The sequence below is a fragment of the Vanessa cardui genome, chromosome 26, assembly GCF_905220365.1.
Source record: "Vanessa cardui chromosome 26, ilVanCard2.1, whole genome shotgun sequence".
In the NCBI taxonomy this organism is placed as follows: Eukaryota; Metazoa; Arthropoda; class Insecta; order Lepidoptera; family Nymphalidae; genus Vanessa; species Vanessa cardui.
In genome coordinates, this window is record NC_061148.1 from 3407797 (window position 1) to 3434215 (window position 26419).

The 26419-nt window shown below is 32.8% G+C and overlaps 1 protein-coding gene across 1 annotated transcript in view; it reads left to right on the top strand.

The window, feature by feature from the left end:
* The window catches only part of LOC124540776 (sex peptide receptor), a 221813-nt gene that overhangs the window by 153661 nt on the left and 41733 nt on the right, over positions 1–26419 (top strand). Inside the window, exon 3 of the mRNA XM_047118485.1 lies at positions 22577–22937. Within this exon, the coding sequence (XP_046974441.1) occupies positions 22678–22937 (260 nt within the window). The 5' untranslated portion in view covers positions 22577–22677. The remainder of the gene's footprint in view (positions 1–22576; positions 22938–26419) is intronic.

Sequence of the window (26419 nt, forward strand, 5' to 3'; positions counted from 1 at the left end):
GTGGGAAATTTACAGGTAGTTAATGATGATGATAGCCTCTGACGCTTTGAGTAAAGACAAATAATTTATTTTTATAAATCACCTGATAGTAGATCCCCATCCTTTACAATATGATCTACCTGAAGTTACACTGGCCCACTCACCCTTCAAACCGTACCCCACCAATACTAAACATTAAGGTTTGGTGGCCCAGGTGAGCAAACTTTACGTCAAGTATCAACGAAAACCAATAAATAAATTTTGGACAACATCAAATACATTACTCTGATTCCAATATAAGTAGCTAATGTATAGTAATAATGTATATAAAATATATTAATAGATACACAAGGGTATACCAAATTTCAGAGCAACTAGTTCAACAGTATTATAATATTTTAATCTTATACATTTTTTATATACCAAATGAATACAAGTTACATTAAAAATCTCGATGAAAAAGATGAAGTGTTAATGAAGATTCAAAAACTAATTATTGCTTCAGAATTAACTACGAACCTCGCTTACCCTTTATACAGAATCTTTTCATAAAATATCCAAGTATTGCTTTTATACGCCAAGGAACTCTGCGACAAGTTTAATGAGAGAAGTTTTATTTGTTTTATTAACAAGTTAAAATGTATTTCATGTAACGCCTATGGAAGTAATATGTTTGAACAAATTGTCTTTTTAGAGTTCCGTATCTCGGGCGCCAAAAAAACCCCTTATAAGATCGCTTCATTGTCCGTCTCTGTCAGTCAAGACCCTTTTTCTCAGAATGGCGTAAACGTAAGGGAATGAATACCAAATATTGGAATCTGCGGTCTCTTGGAGCTGTGAAAATATCAAATCTTTAAGTCTACGCAATTAAAATATATTATGGTCATTTGTTTCATATTTCTCACCAGTCACAAATATAGTCAAAACCTGTTGATCTAGAATCATCAAATTTGACAGTAGCTTTGTAGCCCATGTATGGAAAATATAAGAGTAATTTAAGTGATAATCACTGATCAGGTAACCATTATGCTAGTATGCCTGCCTATGTAGTTATACAAGTACAACAACAGCCTGTAAATTTCCGAAGCTAAGGCCATTTTGAAAAGAAGGTTTGGAACAAATTCCACCACGCTGTTCCAAACTTGACACACGCAAGTTTCCTCACGATGTTTTCCTTCACCGTTGAAAACGAGATGAATTGTAAACAGAAATTAAGCACATGAAAATTTAGAGGTGATTGCCTGGGTTTGAACCCGCAATCATCGGTTAAGATGCACGCATTCTAACCACTGAGTCATCTCGCCTCAAACTACCTACATAGAAGAATATATTCAAGTACAAGTCGAAGTAAATTTTAAAGCATCTTATTTATATGTAACTCTCATGTAGTTCATCCCTCCCATGAGATCCGGTTTGCTATGGTGAATTTCTTGACAGAAATAGATTGGTTTTCTAATAGATTACGTGCACTAGACTTGGCCTTAAGTTACCGGGAAGAACACACTTAAACATACATATATTTTTTAGTATTGAAATAGTAGATTCTTCTATCACGTTAAAAATGACGCAAATTAAATTGACACTTAGGTCCTTTTGATTACAGACAATGTTTTTACAAATAACAAATTTAATTCTGCTTATTAAAAAAAGTACACTTGTGTAAAATGACTTTTATTTATTGTATTGTATTCTTTCATGGATATATACTAATACTAGTGCAACGTTTATAGTAACGCTTTTGATAAACGTTTCTAACGCCAACCTGGGTTGGTAACATTCGCTGATTACGTATTCTACCAAAAAACAATATGTCGTATTCCGGTTTGATAACGGTCTGTATAACTCCAGGCGCAAGGGACATATTTTAGTTCCCAAGGTTGGTAGCGTTTCCGGAATGTAGGAAATAGTTAATATTTCTTACAGTGTCAATATCTATGGCGGTGACCACTTAAAATCAAGTGGCGAAAATATCGAAAAATTGTCGCATAGAGTTGCTTTTAAATCCACTTTAATTTCCCGCCAAATTTACCAAAATGGCCGTTAATTGAAGACAGATTATATTATAATGAAATTATTATAAGCGCTCAGCGTGATTCAGCAGATTATACAACATTAGTGATTTAATATTTATAGCATTAAAGCTTAATCATTGTTTTGGAAAATTAATTTATAATATTAAATTATAATTAACCATTTCTAATTAACGTTAAACAGCGCCGGCGGTTTGTTCGTATTTGTTATACTCGTTTAAATCCATATTAAGTTTAATAAATGTTTTACATGCAACAAATAACCTTCTAGAATACAAGATTATTTTGCGTAAAATATTTTAGTTACAATTTCGATAAATATTTCTTCTTATGTGCAAACGCTTAGTGCATACCAGAATTTTTTCAACGAATATTATTTTAATAAAAGTGGAATTTCTGTTAGTCACAGAATAAAGAAAATTTTATACAACGTAACAATGTTTTGTTTCAAAAATAACTTGCACATATCACAGTCACAGTTGAAAAAGTGAAAGTTAAGGTTTTCATTTTTGTATTTGGGATATAAAATAGGAATTTTGTAATAATATTAAAGTTATGAAATCATACAACCATTTTTTTTATAATTCTTAGTGAAGCAAATGGGTCACCTGATGGTAAGGGGCCATACAAATAGGAGTTGAAATAAAACTAGTTATTACGGATTTGAATCGCGTATATGGTGGTCACGGGTAGTCACAGTCTACCACGAACGCTGTAAAGTGCTCGAAACGTCGGGATGTCAAAAATAATTAATTACGCGATTCAAATCCGTTATAACTAGTTTTATTTCAATGTGTAATAATCGCGAAAATTTAAGACAACAAATAGGAGTTGTACATTTTTTTAACTATCGCCAATGCGCCGCCAACTATGGACTTTAACATATTTTGTCCCTTATGATTTAGTTACACTGATATTGTCCTTTAAACTGGAACAGAACAGTACTGAGTATTGGTGTCATGTGACATATAGGATTACATACAATGTAACACTTTTACAACAAGACCCTAGTTTTATCCTTCAGTGTTGACGAAGCATTTGTTATTCCTAGCAGTTGTAACTTGTCACCTTATCAATCATAATTCGAACGAAATAAAGGATCCTTTAATAAAAAACACAGACTTTACCAAAGAAAATCTTTAAAAAAATTTAGACTGTCAAAAATTGAACAAAGAGTATAAAATCGTAGAGAATACAAATAAAAAAATTTTTCTACTTATAAAACTTAAAAAATATCAAATTATAAGTTGTTAACTAAGAAAAAATAAACACCTATTAAAATTTTTACAAACTCAACACTAATACTTTAATCGTCTTTTAACAACCAAGAATGACTGAAAAGGTCATAATTTAACGCTCATTAAAAACTCTTGATCGCAATTTTTCTGAATTTTCCTAAAATTCATACTCGGACAAAGAGGCATTTCGACAAAAAAGGCCAAATTATGAAATTATTTCAAACGCTAATTCGACAGATGAAGAGGGCTGCCCTCGATTTTTTAATTCCGACCTTGAATACCTCGAAGAGAATTGAAAACGTGCGAATGGGTGCGTTCCTTTTCTTCTGTTTTTTGTTATCCATGATATCTTACCATCAATTACACAACATCTTAGTTCCCAAGGTTGGTGGCACATTGAAGATGTAAGGAATAGTTAATATTTTCTTACAGCGTCATTGTCTATGGGTGATGATAACCACTTACCATCAAGTGGCCTATATGCTCGTCCGCCAACCTATAACATAAAAAAAATTTTGGGCCCACTGCCTCAATGTCATAAGTCGATGAGCAACAATCAGACGACCAGAGACAGATCTGAACTAACGGCTCTGGAAGTTTCCGAAGGTACGCTAGTGTAATCCTTGTTCACCTGGGAGAAATATCAAAAAAAATATGAGGCTCTTTTAGTGGCTTCTAAATTGACTTGTAAATTCAACATATTTTCATCTGATTGAGTGAATTGTCCTGAATGAAATTATAGGAAAAAAACAGTCGCCAAAACTCGGCAATATTTGTATCAGCCTGACATATAGTTTGAACCAAGAATCTCGAGTACTGAAGTCTTATATATGCAGGGTTATTTGTATAGTTTTTCGTTTCCCATTGTTAAATTTGGGCTGATAATGATTGTTTAAATATCCAGTGTTTATATATTTTTATAAATCAGAAGGAAAAAATAGGTTTTTATTGATATTTTTTTCTAAATAAATTTTTGAAGTTGCATTTTTGACAAATTTTGAAAAAATCTAACAATATTGATAACTAAAAAACGTTTCACTTTTGGATTATGCATATAAGGGGGTTAAAATTATTGCAGCCACTAGAGCAATTTCTGATGGCATATGTACAAAACAGATAAACAAACTACGAATTAACAAACTGTGAAGACATTTTAAGCCGTATAACGTTGTCGTAATACTTGTACAATGCCACTTTGAAATAAGATACGATACACCCAAAATATTAGCAATGTAACTTGGAGCAAAGCCAGGATATCCAGAATGCGATGTCATCTAGTTGGAACTTAAGTGCCATTTATCCGTTGTTAAGCAAGAAACTGTCAAACAATTTAGGGCAACAAACGTAAAACAACAAGAAATGTTTCTAAACAAGAAACATTTTAGTATTTGAGCGTTTTGTTTTGGTAATATTCAAGTAGAAGGAACTAGATCAGCTGATTCTGATGCTGAAGATATCTTTTTTTCAGAAACAAACAAAACCATAATAATATCAAAAAACAATACAATAACACAAAAATTAATCGAGTTTCCAGCAATATTGAATATTAATAAAAAGGACGTAACAAGGGAAGTTCAAAATCAGATTTTAACCCATAAGTTCCAAAATCAAAAACCATTAACAGCGATTAATTAGTAAAAATATAAAGAACTATGAATACGAAAGGCAAAATTTACATCTGGGCTTTAAAGTCACCCAAGTATTATATTACACAGATAATGTAGAAGATTTATAAGACAAGTGAATCTTTATTACGAATTCGAAATGAATCAAATATTTAATTTCCTCGACAAATACTTTCATGAACCGGTAAATACTGAGATTAGCTCATTCAAACAAAGATGCTCTTTTACTTTTTTATGTTAATGTACTTTCCATTCTACGAATATTATAAAGTTCTCCTTTTAATAATCACCCTAACACTTCACTTAAATGAGTATAATTAATTACACGTTTATATCATGGCATAATTTAAATATAATATATTTTTCGATTGTTTTGAATCCATGTAGTATTCCATTTTCAAATATTAAATTTTTTCAAATTATTTTGAAATAATTTCGAAAATTTTATATTGACCGAATTATCCATCCAAGAGATTTATCAGAAACAACATTAATTATCTTTATAGCTAGTTTATATTTAAACTTAATAAACATATCCATGAGTATATTTTACCGTGAATTTTTCAAACGTTTTTAATTTGGCAACACTTGTCTGCACAATTTAGCCAGCTTTATCTATAGCGTAATATTTGGTCGTTTTTAATTGATTTAATTTTGCTTAGTTTTTGCAATTAGTCACGATTCACGAATAAATGATACTGTGAACTCATATTGGCAATATGAATATAAATATGTATTTTTAATATTTTCACTATATATGTCAAAAATTTATATAAAACAGGTGAAAATTCAGTGGTGCTAAAGATTTGGACCAATTTGTACTCAAAATCTTTTACTACAAAGCCTGTGGACTTCTAGCTGAAATAAAAAAGTCAAATATTTCAACAAAAAAAGCGTCTAAATCTGTATAAATTTATAAGAATTTATTACAGAAAATTAAACGCTTTCCATTCTAAGTGTTAATAAAACCTCTATCTTAATTTCTAATTAAGGCTACGAAATTAAAAACATTAATTGAAGGTCTCATAAAAACTTCTCTTGATGGGTTCCGTACGCTGTTACATCTAAGACAACATTGTTAGTCAAGATACCATAGATAGAACAAAATAAATCGTCAATGAATACTGAGCTTTAATTTCAGTGCTTCATCAATTGCTTAAAAAAATATAGTATAATTATTTAATTATTTACTTAATCCGACATCGCTAAGCTTAAAATTTAGTTTAAAATTCCGCAGACATTTTTAAGTTTGTCGTTTCGTAAATTCAAATCGTTTATAAAAAAGACATTGGTATGAAAGGCATATTATTCGATACAAGATTTTATAGATGATAAAAATGCGTGGAGTTAACACCTGCAGAATATATTAGGATAGCAGGATATATTAATTTAAATAATTGTATTTAGCTAACTTGACTTTGTATTTTTTAAATGTTGAAAAAGAGTTACTACTGCGTTTGTTGCCAGTTCTTCTCGGTAGAATCTACTTTCCGAATCGGTGGTAGCTTCACTCAATTGTAAAATAACGATTCAAAAGAGACTTCTTGGTTGCAATTTACTAAATTGTTACGATTTGACAAATGATTAATTTTCGAGAGCGGAAATAAGTTACTGGCCAGGTAGAGAACAGTGCTATGGCTACATAAAAAAAAGTCAAATGTGCAAACAGAAATTGTCCGTTTGCAATGAAATTAAATCAAAATAAAAACTGTCATAGTTTTCGAAATTCGAAAAAAAAACTGTGAAATAAACGGAAAGTTTCGCATGCGACTAGTTATTATTATCCAACAAAATAAAAGAGGTTTCAAGGGATCGAATTTAGACAGGATAATATACCCGTCACCGGGAAAGCGGGCATCAGTTTATCTTAAAATTGACGTTTTTGACACGAACGTAAAATCGACTCGTGTGCTTTGAAGGAAAACGGAATCGACACTCTATCAAGCAGGCACCGCTCTCTAGACCCTTCTACAAGGAAAGTGTAAAGAGGATATGATGAATCTATATTATAATATTATTAATGTGAATGTAGCTCTGTCTGTCTGTCGCTCTTTCACGACCAAACCGCTGAACCGAATTGGATGAAATTTGGTATGAAGCAAATTTGAACTCAAGAAAGGACAGAGGCTACCTTTTTTGCCTAATACGTGACAACCAACACCCTAAAACGTGAAAATAGCCGCGGGCGACAACTAGTATTCTATATGCTTACACTTAATTATTACAGAAAGGTACTAACCCATTTTATTAAACAGCTCAAACAAACAAACGCATACTATTATAACGATCCTTAACGTTACAAATAGTAAAAACCTTTAAACCAATTCCAATAGAGTACAAATTTCAATACCAAGTTATATCTAGCTAGCATTAATTTCCAATAATGTTGGCGTAACCCCAAGAATAGCTGGTATGATTATAACTACTCCAATAACGCCACTATCAAACAAAAGAGACACAATCTTAATAGATTTAATCCTGACTAAAGCTAGACTAAATACACGGTCCAGGGCATTTAATGATGTTACTCGACGACCGGCTTTGAGCAGTATATTGTATTACCGGGCTTAATAAGTCTTAAATGTCCTAAGGCCACATCTACACAGAGCTTCGTTTTATTAGATATTTTTTTCAGAGTCGTATGCAGGTGTACACGTTTTCATCAGAATTCGCGATCGAATAAAAATTATCGATCCGACAAAATATGTCGCAGTCATCTGGTTAAATATGCTATTTGATTGTATGACTAGCGCGTTCATTGAATGACGACATTTGAGTGAATGTCTAGGGCCGAACGACAAGTTAGCGGATTTTTGTTAGGCCTTTGAACAGAGCGGACGTAAAATCAGTCGGGTGATTGTAATTTATTTATATATTAGATTATATTTAGATTAATAACCTAACCTAACAAAACTTTACAAAATCAGCTATATTCCAATCAACGACTATGCTAAATTACGTTTAGTGAAGACGTTGAATGTTACATATATGTACGTTTTGTAGATGATAAAAAGCTTAGAATTAACCTGTTGACTTCCAGGCAGGATATATTAATTTAAATAATTGTATTAACTAAAATGACTCTGTATTTTTTAAATGTTGAAAAAGAGTAACTATTGAGCTTCTTACCGGTTCTTTTCGGTAGAATCTACTTTCCGAATCAGTGGTAGCTTCACTTAATTGTAAAATGTCGATTCAGAAGTGCTTGTAAAAGCCCACTTTAATAAAGCTTATTTTGATATAGTCATTCACTCAAATGTCGTCATTCAAAAAACGCGTTAGTCATACAAGCGAATAATAGATTCAACCAGATGACTGCAACATATAGACTGTTATTCGGACACGTTATGAGGAGTAATAAGGACCATGTTCTAAGGAAGGTCTTGAGCATGGATGTGGATGGATATAGAGGTAGGAGACGACCAAAGAAACGATGGATGGATTGTGTGAAAGAAGATATGGTTAGCAAAGGATGTTACTTGTGAGGTGACGTCTGACAGAGAAGTATGGAAGGAGAAGACATGCTGAGCCGACCCCAAATAAAATTGGGATAAGGGTAAGAGTATGATGAACTGGACACGTTTTTGTTAGACGATCTATAACCACAAAATAATTATTTTGTGGTTGTAGGGGCGAATTCACTCACACATTAACAAGGATTCAGTAAACACACAATACAAGCTCGAGTAACAAAGGATCCGTTGAAACGGTGTAAATTCGGACGTTCAGGGAGGCTATTTAATTATACTCACTAATATCAGAGTGATCTAAATATTTATAGCAATGTTCGTTGAAGAAGGATTTAAGAAATTTAGTTCTAGATAAGAGATTCCTTTTTTTTTTTTTAGTTTATTACAAATGTTAAGGTTATGGATGTTTGTTGAGGATGTTTTATAAGCTTTTGTTTTGACGACCTCCGTGGTCGAGTGGTGTGTATACCGGTTTTCATGGGTACACTACTCCGAGGTCCTGGGTTCGATTCCCAGCTGAGTCTATGTAGATTATCATTAGTTTTCTATGTTTTCTTGGGTCTGGGTGTTTGTGGTACCGTCGTTACTTCTGATTTTCTATAACACAAGTGCTTTAGCTGCTTACATTGGGATCAGAGTAAGCTGTCTCATATTTACATATTTATTTTGGTACGAATATAGCCATTAGTCCAATATATGGAATACACGACTTTTTTCTTAATAATTTCGACTTAATATGCAACGTATGAAATCCAAATAAAATCCCTTTTAATGAATCATAACTACATACATTAATTTCAAAATGTTCAGAGATCTCTTCCAGTAAATCTAAACATCTTTTGTAAATAAGATAAAATTGACTGGTAAGCATGTCTTTTTTTAATCAATGGAACAAATATTTCGAATCCAGCCTAATTGCTTGCTAAATAAATAAAAAACCCGCGGCTTAGAATTTCAAATTTGGATAAATTAAATATAAACGTTCAATTTTTTGTACTTACACACAGTTCCAACTTCCTGAATAGTTACACACAGGTTTACCTTCTTAAAAAACAGTTTTGCTTCTACTTAGCTCTAATCAACATATTGTTTAATAACGTTGTAATCTTAAATCTATTCGGTTTAAAGACATTTATTTCTCATAAAGAACACAAAAGTTCACTTATAATAAGAAATAACAATTATTTTTCCTGAGGGTACATTTAAAAGTCTGCCTTATGAAGTGTATACACTGAGGTAAAATGTTGCGGGTAGTTATAGTACACAAGAATGTTAAGGTAGGGGTTACATTAGCTTATAAATAATTTTTTTTAAATTCAGACCACTAACCATTTGGTTTTAGATCGCCCTCTAAGTCCAAACCTTGTTAAGTTGAAAATCAATAATCTATTTTATAAAAACGTAAATTGGAATTTCCGAGAGCTCCTGTTTCCGCAGGATATACCTGAGCCTAAATCAATTGCGGTGCTTCAAAGTATGCTCCGCTGAAGCCTTTGAAATATAATTAACCCTAAGGGAACACTGCGCTCACCTCAGATTTAAAATAAACAAATTAATAATATACAAGTTCAAATTTTAGAATACAATCCGGAATCAGTTTGAATTATAATCTTTTAATAATTCCTTACTTCTCTTTGTTGACAGACAAATATACTGGTCCACAGTGTTGTTATAAATATGTTCTAATGCTTTAAAATCTGTAACAGATATAATACAACTTAGTTGGCGCATTGGTAATATAAGGTATCGTGAATATATCCTACAGCACCAATGCGTACATACGGTGGGACCTCTTATCTTCAGGTGAACCAACTACCAGTCCATATATCATAAAAACCTACCTGCTTCTGTATATATGTTATTAAACATATGATAGTATTTTATTATAACACTATGATATAATCATGACAATATTCAACATATTTCCTGGTCTAAAATTCACTAGAAGCTTCACGAAATCCTTCGTATACTGATGCTCATACACAAATGGTAATAGTGGTCAGTAGACCAGAATATAATTTGATGTGTTTTAGCAATATCTAGCACTGAGTTTCCAGTTGGTATAAAAATATCCCCATAAGAAAAACACTGGAGAATTTAGGCCTGACCTTACAAGTCCAAATAATTTACCCGGCAGTCGAGGCTAGGCTTTTTCCAGTCACCCTTTGACATCTTTCTAACCACTGGATTTAAAAAGCTATATATTAATGTCATATCAACTTAATTATTTACTCGCAGTCACGTGACTAAATATTAGAGGCAAATTTGATACCACGTGATTATACAAGATGTTATAGATAATTAAAGTTATTTGAAAGTGGAATAAAACAGGTCCCATTAAAAAGGTTTTAATGTAACAAAAAAGGTAAAATTTAAAAGGATCAACGTTCTCATTTCGTCATTAAAATAACGATAAGGCAAACCAAGCCACATCAAAGTTTATGAGAACGACATTTTTGAATATAACAATGTCTCAAAGAGTCTTTTGTTGTAATAATCAGTAATATATTTCCTTAATGTGCTTTTTTTTTAATTCAGATCATGTTCTAGACGTGAAAATAAATTGTGTAACTTGAATACAAATATATTCATTGTTTAATGTTTTATTCGTATTTATATCTGGATGTTTATTTTTTTATGGAATTGGTTGGCGGACGAGCATATGAGCCACTTGATGGTAAGTGGTCACCATCACCCATAGACAATGACGCTGTAAGAAATATTAACTATTCCTTACATCGCCAATGCGCCACCAACCTTGGGAATTAAAATGTTATGTCCCTTATGCCTGTAGTTACACTGGCTCACTCACCCTTCAAACCGGAACACAACAATACTGCGTACTATTAAAGTTATTAATTTCGGGATATTTACCAGACTCGTGAACAAGACATCCGTAGACAATGTCGAAATATCGAGCTCCACCGAACAAAAATAAAAAACATGGTAAATATCCCGAAATTAATAACTTTAATAATAAAAATAGCCATGTTAATAGCGATAGAATATCTAATGAGTGAGTGGTACCTAACCAGGCGGGCTTTCTCAAAGCCCTACCACCAAGTAAATGTTTATGGTTTAACTTTATAAATAGAGAGATTGATAAATTTAATTAACTTTATGTTAAAACATTAATAGATAAGGCATATTGTTATTTACAACACTGTATCTTAACAAATAAATATGAAGCCGTTTTAAGGCCTGATTGAAAATCTACTAAACCATTACACATAAAACTTCTACTAGAAAGTTTCGTGTATTTCAGAGGAGGTTTTAGCAAAAGTAAAAAAGTAAAGTAAAGTAACAGCCTGTAAATTTCCCACTGCTGGGATAAGGCCTCCTCTTCCATTAAGGAGAGAGTTTTGCAACATTATACACCACGCTGTTCCAATGCGGGTTGGTGGAATGCAAACGTGGCAGAAATTTCGATGAAATAAGGCACATGCAGGTTTCCCCACGATGTTTTCCTTCACCGCCGAGCACGAGATGAATTATAAACACAAATTAAGCACATATATACAGTGGTGGTTGCCTGGATTTGAACCCGCAATCATCGGTTAAGATGCACGCGTTCTAACCATTGGGCCATCTCAGTGTTTGAGGTTTTAGTATAGGTATAATATTATTAATAAGTAGATTAACTTTGCGATTTCGTCTTTAACTTATAACTATTGATATATTAAGCGTGTAATTTATGTTTCTGAAGATGATAAATGAACTTGGCATAATTTGGCTTGGCCCGCCGAGACACCGTTAGGACGCGTACCCTGAGCAGGGGCTCAGGGTACGCGTAGACCACATAGGGATGTGGGTCTACCTCGCCTCCCCACTCAGTGATGCTCAAGGGACCATTAAGGCCCACAGCATATTATACAGTTAAAAAAAATCTAATAAAATTTTAGTTCTGAACAAATCAATAAGTAATAGAGCAAAACTTTTTATCTTTTATATAATCTTGTACGGAGTAATATTCCTTATTTATCGATGGTTTTTGACCTGAGCTTTTTATATAAATATCATACCTCGATCTAAAATGAAATATTATTTAACACTTAAATTGGGATTCTGTCGTCAATAACAAAAACAATTTATTTACCACAATATTATGTACACTCATAATAACATTGATCACTTTGATATAATCAGTGACAATCATTTTATTAGAACAAGAAGTAAGATTAAACTTATAACGCCATATTTCCGACTTCGCAAAGTCAATAAATCCTTCTTGGGGCAATGTATTCCACAGACATTTTTAACTTTGCCGTTTCATATATTTCTATCATTTGTAAAAAAACAATTTGGTAAAGAAGGTATATTATTCAGTACTAGATTATGCAGACGATAAAAAAGTGTGGAATTAATACTTGTAGATTTCTAGGCTATATATATTATATACATGTATAATTAATTATATTTAACTAACATGAATGTATTTTTTAAATGTTGAAAAAGAGTAACTACTAATTATTTTGTCCGTTCTTCTCGGTAGAAGCTACTTTTCGAACCGGTTGTAGCTTCACTTAATTCTTAAATGACTATTTAAAATGGCTTGTAAAAGCCTACTTTAACCAAGTTTATTTTGATTAATTGATGTTTATTGCAAGTACATTTAAACATATATAAAAACTATAATTTAGATACAACAATGGCAAGGACGTATCTGGGGTGATTCAGATAATATAACAATATGTATATGTCATCACATAAAAATTCGGCTTACCTCGGTAAGGCGGACTGTTCTCTTGAGAGTAGCATTTCTAACCCTAAGCAAGTTTCCTCACAATTTTTTTCTATTAAACATAAAAAGTAAAATCCATTTTATGCCTGCTAGGAATGTAGAAATTCTTTTCTCGTGTATATAATTTGTACATATGTAGTATAAAACAAACTCCCTTCCTGCTGTGTCTTTTTTTGTATATTCGTTTTTAACACTACGCAACGGATTTCGATGCGGTTTTGTTCAATAAATCAAATAAAATCAATTTATTAAAGTAAACTTCACAATGAAGCATTTTTAAATCGTCAATAATTAAATACTACCACCGTTCCGGAAAGCAAGAAGAAACGGCAAGAAACTTGGTTTATATGTACAGTCAGGGTAAGAAAAGGTTCGTTACCTTAAGATCTATTTTCGGGTGCTCAGTACGACCGATAATCTGTTTTACCGATCGGAAATGACATATTGCGTCGCAATGATTTGATGTTTAGATTCAAAAGGTACTAAGAGCTTAAAACTTGATAAAGGAATTAATTTGAAAACTGACGAAGGTTTTCTTAGTCTGTCTGTACAATTAGTGACCCGCCCTGACTTCACACGGGTACAATGCTTCTTATAGTATATATACTTCATTTTTTTTATATATACAGCTATAACAGTAAGTTTTGGGGCACATTGATCTACATTAAATGCACATTGTATTTACGCCACTTAATAATACACTCTATTTATTAATAAAAACCGCATTAAAATCCATTGTATAGTTTAAAAGGTCTAAACGTACAAACGATGGGAAGCGATTTTGTTCTATATTATGTAGAGATTACAGACTATTTTTGACAATTTTGTTTATCAAATGAGACCAAAAATACATTTTCAAAATATTGTTTACGTACGCCACGCCCGAATCCATCAAATGCTACGAGCTTTTAGGGTAAAATATTATAGAATTTTTTTTACGATGTAAAATTAAGATTCTCTGGAGACAATAAAAAACTTGATGTAATATAAGCAAAAGAAAAAATTACTTAAGTTATTAAGTAAAAGTACTACCAAATAATCTACATATTAATATTATACTAGTGATGTCCCATTAAACTTCTCGTTTATTCACAAGAATTGGAGTGTGTCGATGGATTTTTTTTTTATTTTGTTTACGTTTTTAATTTTTTTTTTTCTTATTCAGCCTTAGTACCACTCTCTAACTATCCATTGCCTTTTTCCATTCTTGTATAAATATTTGATAAATCAGGATAATGTTGTAAATTGCAATTAATAACTAAATTGCAATTACCACAGGTGTTGATGCGACAAAAAAAAATTACATAAAGCGACTGCTCGTGAAACATTCCATCAAAATTGGTCTAGTCGTTCTAGAGATTAGCAAGAACAAACACAAACATTTTTTTTATATTACCATGGTTATTTTTATTGTTACAGTTATTATTTGCGGGACATTTAACATGTTTTTTTTTTATTTTTATCCCTTGGAGCTCGATATTCCGTCATCATCTACGAATCTACGTCTTGTTCACGAGATTCTGGTAAATCAACTGTTATAATTTTATATATCTACCGTTTATAAATACGTATATGTATATTTATTAAAATTTTATTGTATGTATAGATAAAACCCTTAAATTGTAAATATAGGGTTCTTGATAATTGGTCGTAAAGCTCAAATTTCAAGGATAGCTCATTGTTAGATGGTATCAGTGAGCCCAATTAATCGACTTATAAGATGAAGTAGGTAGTTGTTGACCCCAAGTGAACCCTGCTTAAGTATTCAGTGTCATAATGAATGATGTTTGGTCATATTTACTAATTAAAAAAAATGGAATACAGTACATGCGTACTGTTGTTTAGCGGTAGAATATCTATGGAAAGCCCTACCACCAAGCAATTCAGTTTAAAAATTTAATGTTGTAATATACAATATGCATACAGAAGTTATTAAAGTTTGAAGGAGCAAATTACCTGTAAGGGAGCAAATTATTTAAATTTTTGTTTTTATTAAATTTTATTGATTACTCCCAAGACGCGTACAATTTTTTTATGTGATAAGTGGCAAACAAGCAGGAGGCTCACATGATGGAAAGTGACTACCAACGCCCATGGACATCTGCAACACCAGGGGGCTTGCAGGTGCGTTGCCGGCCTTTAAGAAAGGAGTACATTCTTTTCTTGAAGGTTCCTAAGTCGTATCGGTTCGGAAAAACCGTCTGCTAAAGCTGATTCCACGGAGAGGTTATGTGAGGCAAAAAAGAAAATATTTTAAAAATCGCGCTATTGTAGATTTTGGTTTACAACTACACACAGCTAATTCACAAACTAAACTTGTGCCAATCTTGTAAAGTTTGATAGTTTAGTTTGAAGTCGAATCAAAATTTTCAAACCTCGAATCGTAATTCAAAAGCTCTCAATCCGAAAAGCGCTTGATATCAACCCGAGTTGTATCTCTGACAAGTCCTAACAAGACTTAACTGTCAAAGTGAATGCCATCTCAGCCGCTGAGTTCGCGATCAAATGCAGGACAAACAAACTTAACGGCGTTTGATATTCGTTAAGTTATGATATTGAGATCTGAATGGCGTTGACGTGAGTCGGATATGGAGATAATTGAGAGTCCATATTTATGATGTAACTTTCACCACACGAGAGAGAACAAAACAAAACAATGTACAGTGATATATATATTTAATGCAAATGCAAATAAGTCAAAAAATTAGAAAACTCACTTATATCTTTAAAAATTTAAGAAATATCGCTGACTGGAGACTCGTCAAGACTGTTTATATATCATTATGCCAATCTTTAATAGCATATTGCATATCAGTTTGGGGCGGCTCGAGTAAAACGCTCATAATTGAGGTGGAAAGAGCTCAAAGAATGTTGCTTAAAGTAGCTCTCTCTAAGCCTCGCTTATTCCCAACTGTAAATGTATATAAGGAGGCAAATGTTCTATCTGTCAGAAAACTTTACATACAAAATATGATTTTAAAAAAACACTCAATGATAAATACAGCACAAATAGATACAGTTGACTCAAGAAGATCTTATGAGGTCTGTGAAACTCAAAGAGTTCAAACTTTTTTTGCCCAAAAATTTTATAATTTTAAAGTAGGAAGGCTGTATAATAAGATAAATAGAATACTTACAATCTCAAATTAAATGAAATTCTCATGTAAGAAAAAACTAACTGATTGGCTATTAACACTTGACTATGACGAGACAGAAAAAATAATAATGTAATGGCTATACATAACCACGATCCGACTAACTCACACACACATGCGCGCACACATACAACAAAGTCACGAACATTAATTACTTTTCATTTTATTTGTCTTTATTTCATAATTTACAATGTCTATATCATGTTTGGTCTTTTTCATATTACATGTAATTTTATATAACAAATTGTTGATATCCTAGAGGTGGAGCCAGGAGACCCTTAGCACAGGGCAACCTAGTTTGGGCTCCTGTCTCCCACACATTATTGTACTTATTATTAAGATACGTTTAAACTGTAATATATGTAATGTGGGAGAGAATAAAAAAAAAAAAAAAAAAATTATATAAGACATTTACTTAATTTACTTGGTGGTAGGGCTTTGTGCAAGCCCGCCTGGGTAGGTACCACCCACTCATCAGATATTCTACCGCTAAACAACAGTACGCAGTATTGTTGTGTTCCGGTTTGAAGGATGAGTGAGTCAGTGTAACTACAGGCAGAAGGGACATAGCATCTTAGTTCCCAAAGTGGCGCATTGACGATGTCTGAAATAGTTAATATTTCTTACAGCGTCATTGTCTATGGGTGATGGTGACCACTTGCCATCAGGTGGGCATATGCTCGCCCGCCAACATATTCCAAAAAAAAAATCACCGCTTTTACGCGTAATCATAGGTTCTTTGATATAAGTACCACGTATAACATAATGATACTAAATATAGTACAGAATGTCTTAAATTGTTTCCAGTTTTTAAGTCAGACACTAATATATTGTGTGCAGTGTTGCATCCACTAAAAAACCGCATCCGTTGCAAAATTTTAAAAATCTAAGCATACATAGGGACAGGAAGCAGTAAACGAATTTGTTGTATACTATTTAATGAATAAAATTAAATATTTTCACAACGGAATAACAACGGAGGTATCTGCCGTGCCCGTTATGTATATTTATTATAAACTTACTTAACTTTATTATTAACTAAAAAAACTATAATACATATCGACGGACGGCGATTATATACTAACGACATAATAATATAATTAATAAATATTGGACAACATCACATATATTACTCTAATCTGAATGTAAGTAGCTAACGCACTTGTGTGAGGAAAATTCAGAAGTAAAGACGCTACCACAAACACCCAGACCCAAGACAACATAGAAAACTAATGAACTGATTCTACATCGACTCGGTCAGGAATCGAACCCGGGACCTCGGATTGGCGTACCCGTGACCATGTAAAGGATCTATCACTAAGCTGAGGCCTTGTCGAGAAACCAACGTAGCAGATTTTCATCCAGTACATGCAAGTTTCGCTCCGATGTTATGTCACACCACAAGCTCGATTAAAACAGAAATTGAGCACTAAGTCTGCCTGGTTTTGAATTCGATATCTTTGATTAGTAGACATCCCTACGGATTACGACAATCAATATACATATGTATCATATAAATTCATGCACTTAATTTTTCACAATTGTTCGCCTACTAAAATTGTTCCTGCGCTATGATTTGTTCTTTTAAGACTTTATCCCTCAAATATTCTTTAAATACTGAGTGTGAGATTAATAAAATTCAAGTTTTCTCTTTACTGGTTCTCAAGATCTTCTCTGTGTCGAAATTAAATATTCTGGGTCAAGACACTCCAAACCTAACAATGTTTCGATCGGAGAGTACGTGTAAAAATGTATATATATATCAAATAATTTTAATTCCATGAAGTTATAAAAATTTCAATTATTTATAAAGTACAAGAATAAACGAATAGACATACCATTTAATGTTTCTTAATTTGATTCTTGCGATTGTTTTTAACTTTAATTCCTCAACCTCAATTACACTGATACCTGTTTGACTTCTTCATTTTTTTTTACAATACAGACAATGGCTGTGATTTATTCGGACTTACACAAATCATACTATCAAGATTATTTGAACTTGCATAAGTTTCTGCAATTAACACTTAAAAACAAATAAGATCTCATTTTAAGATTTTACGCAATTATAATACGGAACAGATATTTATGACATAATATTAACGTGGGTGAAAATACCAGGTATAAAAGTAAAGTAACAGCCTGTAAATTTCCCACTGCTGGGCTAAGGCCTCCTCTTTCATTAAGGAGAGAGTTTGGAACATATTCGACACTGTTCCAATGCAGGTTGGTGGAATGCACATGTGGCAGAATTTCGATGAAATTAGACACATGCAGATTTCTTCACGATATTTTCCTTCACCGCCGAGCACGAGACGAATTATAAACATAAATTAAGCACATATATGTAGTGGTGCTTGCCTGGATTTGAATCCGCGATCGTCGGTTAAGATACAAGCGTTCTAATCACTGGGCCATCACAGCTTATACTAATATCTTTAACTTAAGTGTATACAAATCGATTTTTCTTCGTTATAAATATAGAAACAATATGTAACTAAATATACAGCGATTATGATGTCTTAGTAACTGATCACAAATCTTCAAAAATGCGTTAACCTTAACAAAAAAGTGTTTAGTACTTTCTAATAGAGTCACCAAAAATATAATATTACTATTTATATCTCTATATATTTCATAACTCTACATCACCCGCCATTTTGTTCTATAAACGACATAGAAACCTGAAGCGATTTAAATCAAGTGACGTCACCGATCGAGCCTTTAAAATAAATAGAAGAGACGCTAAATAAAGACATTTTCCGTAACAAAGTGTACCGTCACGTAATTAAATTAGCGTTAAGCCTCAAGGGAGTCCTTTGTATGACAAATTATTGTAAAATAGAATTAAATTTCAAGTGAACACGATAATATTGTACAAAAAATTATTAAGATTTTTTTATTATAATGTAACAATTGAATTGAAATTGGTTTTTAGGAGATATCTTAATCGTCGCTTATAACATATTAGCTGAACCTGCGGATTTATAGTATGAAATATTTTAAACTTGGTGCCACACATTTAAAATAGAATATCTGATTCTACTGCAAAACAACAGTACTTAGTATTGTTGTGTTCCGCTTTGAAGGGTGAGTGAGCCAGTGTAGTTACAGGCACAAGGAACATAACATTTTAGTTCCCAAAGTTTGTGGCGCATTGGCGATGTAAGGAATGTTTAATATTTTGTTTCATCAGGGCCATATGCTCGTCCGCCAAACTATATAGTTTAAAAAAATGTAACATTGACAAATTATAAAAAAATCAATCATCAATCTTCAAGATCAATTCTGCTTAAGATATTAATAAATATTGATGATTTTGAAGTCACTTAATTCGGATGTGATCGGTTTTACGAATTTATCCGGTGCTATGTACTATCTAGTTTGTACCGAAACAAACAGACTGTTACTTTCCAATTGTTCTCGTTCCTGTAATCTACTTTAGACTTTAATAAAAAATGTAATGCAAAGATATAGGCATTATGTAAAATTATATACTTCTCTTTTCCAATGTAAGAACCTTAATTTAATACATGTTAAGTCTACAAATGCACATTTTGAATGGAAAACCGAAATTGCCATTCAGAAGCTCCAATCTTGCTTAAGAAAGCGTCTCTTCAGGACGTACTGCTTTCCATACACTTCAAAGGCTTTTCAAGCGGCTTGACGGCGCTTTTACTCGCTTTACTTTACACTAAAATGTTAAACAGAATTAGTTATATTTGGGAAATCACTTGATATTATTCGACTAAGTAAGAATATCAATTAAAAGTAACATCTTGTAAAATTTCCCATGATCAGACAAAAGTTTCGTCTCCTATTGATGTGAAGGTTTAAAGCATATTCCAAGATTCTCCCATCCGGATGGGTGGTTGATGTCGTTTGTCCGATTTTAGTCACGGCGGCTAATCTTAAGCGTGAGTTATTAACTGCGTAGGATATATCATAGTGCAAAATTCAAAAGCACATTTGATTTAAGTCATTTAACAAACTATATTAAGTGAAGATACCAACGGTTCTGAATGTAAAATCTTTACCGAAAAAAAAAAATCAGTAGTTACTGTTCAACATTTAAATACAAAGTCATGTTTGTTAAATAGAATTAAATATGTATGTAGAATATCCTGCCTGGTAGGTATACTCTCTGTTCACTGTCTCTTATAATCTGACTAGCAGACCCGGCCACGCGTTGCTGTGGCTGAGTGATTAAGGAAGGATTTAAAAGACAAAATTTAACACAAATTAACATAGCATTTTTAATTTCATTTTATTTATAAATACTCTGATAACCTTTAATTAAAATAAATCACAGTTTATCACATTAAAGTTTACTGAAGCGCCAGTCGATGTACAATATTTTTGGTCAACCTGTCTTTTGTTAGCACAAATAAACTTGATGGTCTTCCTACACGTATGTAGCTTGAAGGTAATATAAACGCACTGCCGATTTCATTGGTGTTTAAGTTTCCATCGATGTTTCCAACAACAACATCTCGTAAGTGGATGTAATCCTCTGATCGTAATTTAACTTGGTTAAACCGAATGAATCGCAAGCGTTCACTTTCAATTTTAGCAAACATATCCACGACGTATTGATGATACAACTGACGATATCGAAGAATATAGTTGTCCTGATTATGTCTAATCATTAATCGATGCGCGTAGTAATTCATTGAATTAACTTTTTTATTTAATTCATTACCATTAATTGGATCACGCTGTTTGATATTGATGTGATATTCGTCTTGTCCTTGCCAGAATATCAATGGGTACTGGAGTGCGTCGTACGAACGGTGTATATCTGAAATTCTACTCACAGTATTATCTCGGCGGGTAATTTTTATAGATCTGTTGTCAACTGGATCAACGACCATAATAATCGCAACTTCATCTACAGTTGGCGCATTGAACCTGCCAGCGTGTCCTCCCGATGGTACTTTGTCAGCTTTAATGACGATTTGATAATTGTCACCTTTTAATTGTGGTGATACTCTTTTAAACAATTGAATCAGATTGCTTCTTCAATATATATATAGATTGCTGACTTCTGCTTGTTCAATAAAATTATACTGGCATCGCGTTGTCACACGTTCTTCACAACTGCCCATAAAATAGATTTAGAGAAATTTTGGATCTTCATTTGGCATTGGCATCAATGACCCTATTTTATGGTACACTTGTCCTTGTATTTTAAATGTTGTTTCAAAATTACGACCATCAGTTGAGAGATCGCAAATTTTTGATGCTCCAAATGATGTCATTTGAAAGCAAGAATTAAACTTTCGTGTCTTCATTTGAAATGCCAGAAAGAAGAGATTTCAAAGGTTCAGGCGGAGTAGGGAGTGGTAATAATACAACTTTCCCTGTCGAGCTCTTTTGCTACGGGCATTGTTGTTAGATTTTTTTGGTGGCATTTTACTGAAAATTTTATGTGAATAAATTCCTTGTACTATTATTTTGTTGTTCTTATATTTCACTGCATTATGTAACTGTAAATTAGTAGCTATATAGATATCCAAAATAATATACAACAAATGAAAATAAAATGAAAAATGATCCAGAAAAAGCGATGTCACAGAGAGTATCGATCAAAAAACGGCCAGCACCACGTGTAGTGGAAAATGAAATCTAAAATTCAACGGTAGCGCCATCTATGATAAGTTAATGATAAACGGTCTGACAGATTTCTGTAAAAAATCCTATGTGAGGCGCCATCTGTTCGAAATTTTCGTAACTTACAATTAATAACAACAATCAACTTTGATAATCAGTTTATTGTTATTTATAAATCATTAAGCCCATAATCGAAATGAAAACTATCCTATCTCTTAAGTTGGACCAAATTACACATAAATGCCAAATTTCATCAATATCGGTTGAGTTGGTGAAGAGTTCACTGGGAACATACATTGTGACACTGGATTTTTATATATTAAGATTGGTCAGCAAGTGTGAGACGATTGGAAGGAGATCAGATGCAGGATCAACGGATTGTATACTTCCAACTTTCAATGTCCTATTACTGAGATTTTTTTCGATAGGAAAGCCCAATAACTTCCTATCTGTCCGAACCGGGGTTGAATGCAAGGGATCCACGGCCATATATACAAACAAGAAGATTTATAAGCACATTATACATAAAAACTTAGCGTTATATGAAAGAATCTAAATAGCTTTTTATTTTTTTATTTACTCATTTTCGATGACAAGACCATAAAGTCGCTGGGTCACTAAACAAAAATATATCGATGTTTGTAATTAAGTTATTTAAAAATGTTATTTTTTAGTTTATTTTAAAAATAACCACGAAAATAAAATATATGTTTTTTTTTCCACAGATACAATGACGCAAGAATGACGTGACCATCGACAGTTACACCAAAATTAAAAAATCAACATGCCACTTTCAAGCGTGAGGTAACAGATTAAACAAAACAAAATGGCGGCGCCGAACGAATGGACCGACAACTTCAGTCCAGAGCAAAACTACTCGAAGACGTTTAAACCTGGAATAGACATCACATTTACGAACGACGTTATAGATGTACCAAGATTAAATTATAGTTTTAATGAGAATGCAACGGACAGCTTAGAATATTCTAATTTCACATCAGAAGATTATTGTTCGTCAAACCATTCCCACGTGTACTTGAATGTGACTTGTGAATTTCCTATAAATTATGCGGAGCCTATGTATGGGTGAGTATCTCTGTAATATAAGGTCACACACACATGTACAACGTTAACTTAGCTTGCTATCAAAATGATCCATAGTTAAATATGTGTGTGTCACACATCCACAGTCTTATCTACAGTTGTAGATTGGCTTGGAACAGTGTAAGCTTAACTAATTTGTACGTTGAAGATAAATTGCGATGTTTTGACTTAACTATTTAAACTTAACTTTACAGAACGAGTAGGTATGTATAGCGTCTAGTCAGTTAATTAAAATTCAAGAACTAAGACTGCCGATTCCTTTAAAGTGTTTTTAGTGAATTTTTACCTCGGTAGACTGACCGATAGATGGCATCAATTTTGGTGATTAGGATTTGTTTTTTTTTTTTTAATAAATATGAGACAATATCACATACATTACTCTGATCCCAATGTAAGTAGTTAAAGCACTTGTGTTATGGAAATCAGAAGTAACGACGGTACCACAAACACCCAGACCCAAGACAACATAAAAAATGATAATCTACATCGACTCAGCCGGGAATCAAACCCAGGACCTCGGAGTGGCGTACCCATGAAACCGGTGTACACACCACTCGACTACGGAGGTCGTCAAACTATATACTAGTCATATAAATAAAAATATGATGTACTCACTATTAATAGGGTGTAGTTAGAAATTAAATAAATCAAAATGAAAAAGTTTCAAAACCATTAATATATTTAATACTACCCTAACCAGTGTTCAAACTTTGACAAATCCTCATAATCCTAGACAGAAGCTCTATACAAGATGCATAAATTATAAGGCGCTTAAAGTATAATGAAACGCTGAAGCCGTCTCTGCTTATAACATTGTTAATGGATGTTTAGTTAAACATAATTTCTTTATGTTATCTTAATGACTTAATTTGGAATTTTAAATGAGTTAACAACAACAGCCTGTAAATTCCCACTGCTGGGCTAAAGGCCTCCTCTCCCTTTGAGGAGAGGGTTTTGGAACATATTCCACCCCGCTGTTCCAATGCGGTTTGGTGGAATGCACATGTGGCAGAATTTCTATGAAATTTGTCACATGCAGGTTTCCTCACCGCTGAGCACGAGGTGAATTATAAAGACAAATTAAGCACATGAAAGAGCGTTGCTTGCCTGGGTTTGAACCCGCAATCATCGGTTAAGATGCACGCGTTCTAACCACTGGGCCCATCTCGACTCATGTGAGTTAAGGTTGGTGATAAAAGGACAGTGATGATCTATAAACATAAATTTTAAGTTAAAAAATGATAATTGAACGTTAATTCATATTACATTTTATTACCTATCCAAATTATAAGTCGTAAAAAAATAAAAAAATAATGATATTCGAATCGATAAAAAAACACTCGCAAAATACGTATAGTACGACACAACTTAGATGTAGCATCAGCAAAATTCGTAAAACCGATCACATCCGAATTGAGTACGCTATCCCAAATTATCAATATTTATTTTTCATGTGAATATGATCTTTGCATAACGTTATAACTTGTAATATCATATGACTTAATATATTCGTCAATTTGACACGTCGATTAACATGAATTTGCTTTCTCTGACGCGAGAATCTATAGCGACGAATAGCATCGAATGGCGCGATAGGGTGCTATATCTATTGATCGTGTGAATCGACAGCAATCGGTTCTATTTTCATTTCATTGCATTTTCCGATACTACATCTAATTTATGTCGTACTATATAATCGAAATATTTCGATCCATGAAATTCCAATGACATGACAGTTCGACGAACGGCAGTTTAACTTTTACGGATGCGATCAAAAGGCTTTGTAAAAAACGATTATCGTTAATTTTGATTACCTTAGATATTTGATAAAGAAAACGTTCATAAAAATATATACGAAAAGTAAACCGTATTTTTAATTTAGTTTTATTTATTTCAACTGAGCGAAACTGTATTGTAATTTAATTTTGTGCATATATAATTCAGATACAATACAAATAATGTAGATGCATGGATAAGCATAAATTAGTTTAATGGTATTTTATTTACATAGATATGTTATTTAAATGTTAAATTAATTAGTTTATTACCCGTAGAACTCAGGGGTGGATTCAGGAAAGGCCAGGTATATGGCTAAGGCCTCTTCTCTCTTTGAGGAAAAGGTTTGGATCATATCATCCACCACGATGTTCCAATGAGTTGGTGAAATACACATGTGGCGAAATTTCTATGAATTAGACACATGCAGGTTTCCTTACTATGTTTCCTTTCGCTGCCGAGCACGAGATGAATTATAAACACAAATTAAGCACATGCATATTCAGTAATGCTTGCCAAGGTTTGAACTCGCAATCATCGGTTACGATGCATGCTCTTATTATTATGAAGCACAACCTAAAATAAGATTTGAGTGCTAACAAATCCTAAATTGAATTTGATAACTTTGAAGCGTTACACTATATAACAAACAATAAAAAGTGTCCCTTTTGTATGCTAAGGATTACTCTGAGGTCAAGTCTCTCAAACGACGATGAATCCACCACTAATATAGATTTATTCACTCAAAATCACGTCTTACAACGTTCAATTATTATCGGCATTACTATGTTTGTGTAACGGTCTTGCTTATAAGATGTCTTAGTGTGCGTGCATCGACTAAGAGTACGGACAGCAAAAGAATATAAATTAGATTGTATTAAGCTTATTAAAGTAAAGAGCGTGCCTTAGTGAACGAATAGATCTACAATTTTATAAAACTTTACAATACATGTATACCTATTTTGTACATATATGTATATATGTGAAATTAAATTACCTATAGCGTAAATTTTCGTATGAAAATGTAACCTTCCCCTATAATTTTATTACATATTCAGCCCTTGTAAGTACACTTTGATTGACAAATTCAATTTCTATTAATAATATCTTCTTGCGTTCCAAGATGTCAAGGAAAATTCTTTTAAAGGTTTTAGTAACTTTTTCTTATTGATTTAGGCAATATGGCTCATATGGCCTTGTGGAGACGTAGATTGTAGATAAAAATATCTGGTGCAAAACGTCCTAAGCACCACCGAATTTTAACCCAATTAGGTTTTGGGAACTGTATTCTTATTGATTTAGGCAATATGACAGATATGGTTTATATGGCCTTGTGGAGACGTAGTTTGTAGATAAAAATATCTGGTGCAAAACGTCGTAAGCACCACCAAGTTTTAACTTAATTAGATTTTGGTAACTGTATTCTTATCGATTAAGGCAATATAACAGATATGGTTTATAGGGCCTTCTGGATATGTAGATTGTAGATAAAAATCTCTGGTGCAAAAAGTCGTAAACGCCACCGAGTTTCAACTTAATTAGTTGGTCTTTGTAACTTTCACTTTGCAACTTTCCGATACTGTTAGTGACGGAAATAATGAAGAAACCTGCAACAGGTTTTATCAGTGATTTATGTATTTTTATCGTTAACTAGTAAGCACTCGCGGCTTTGCTTGCGTTTAAGGTTA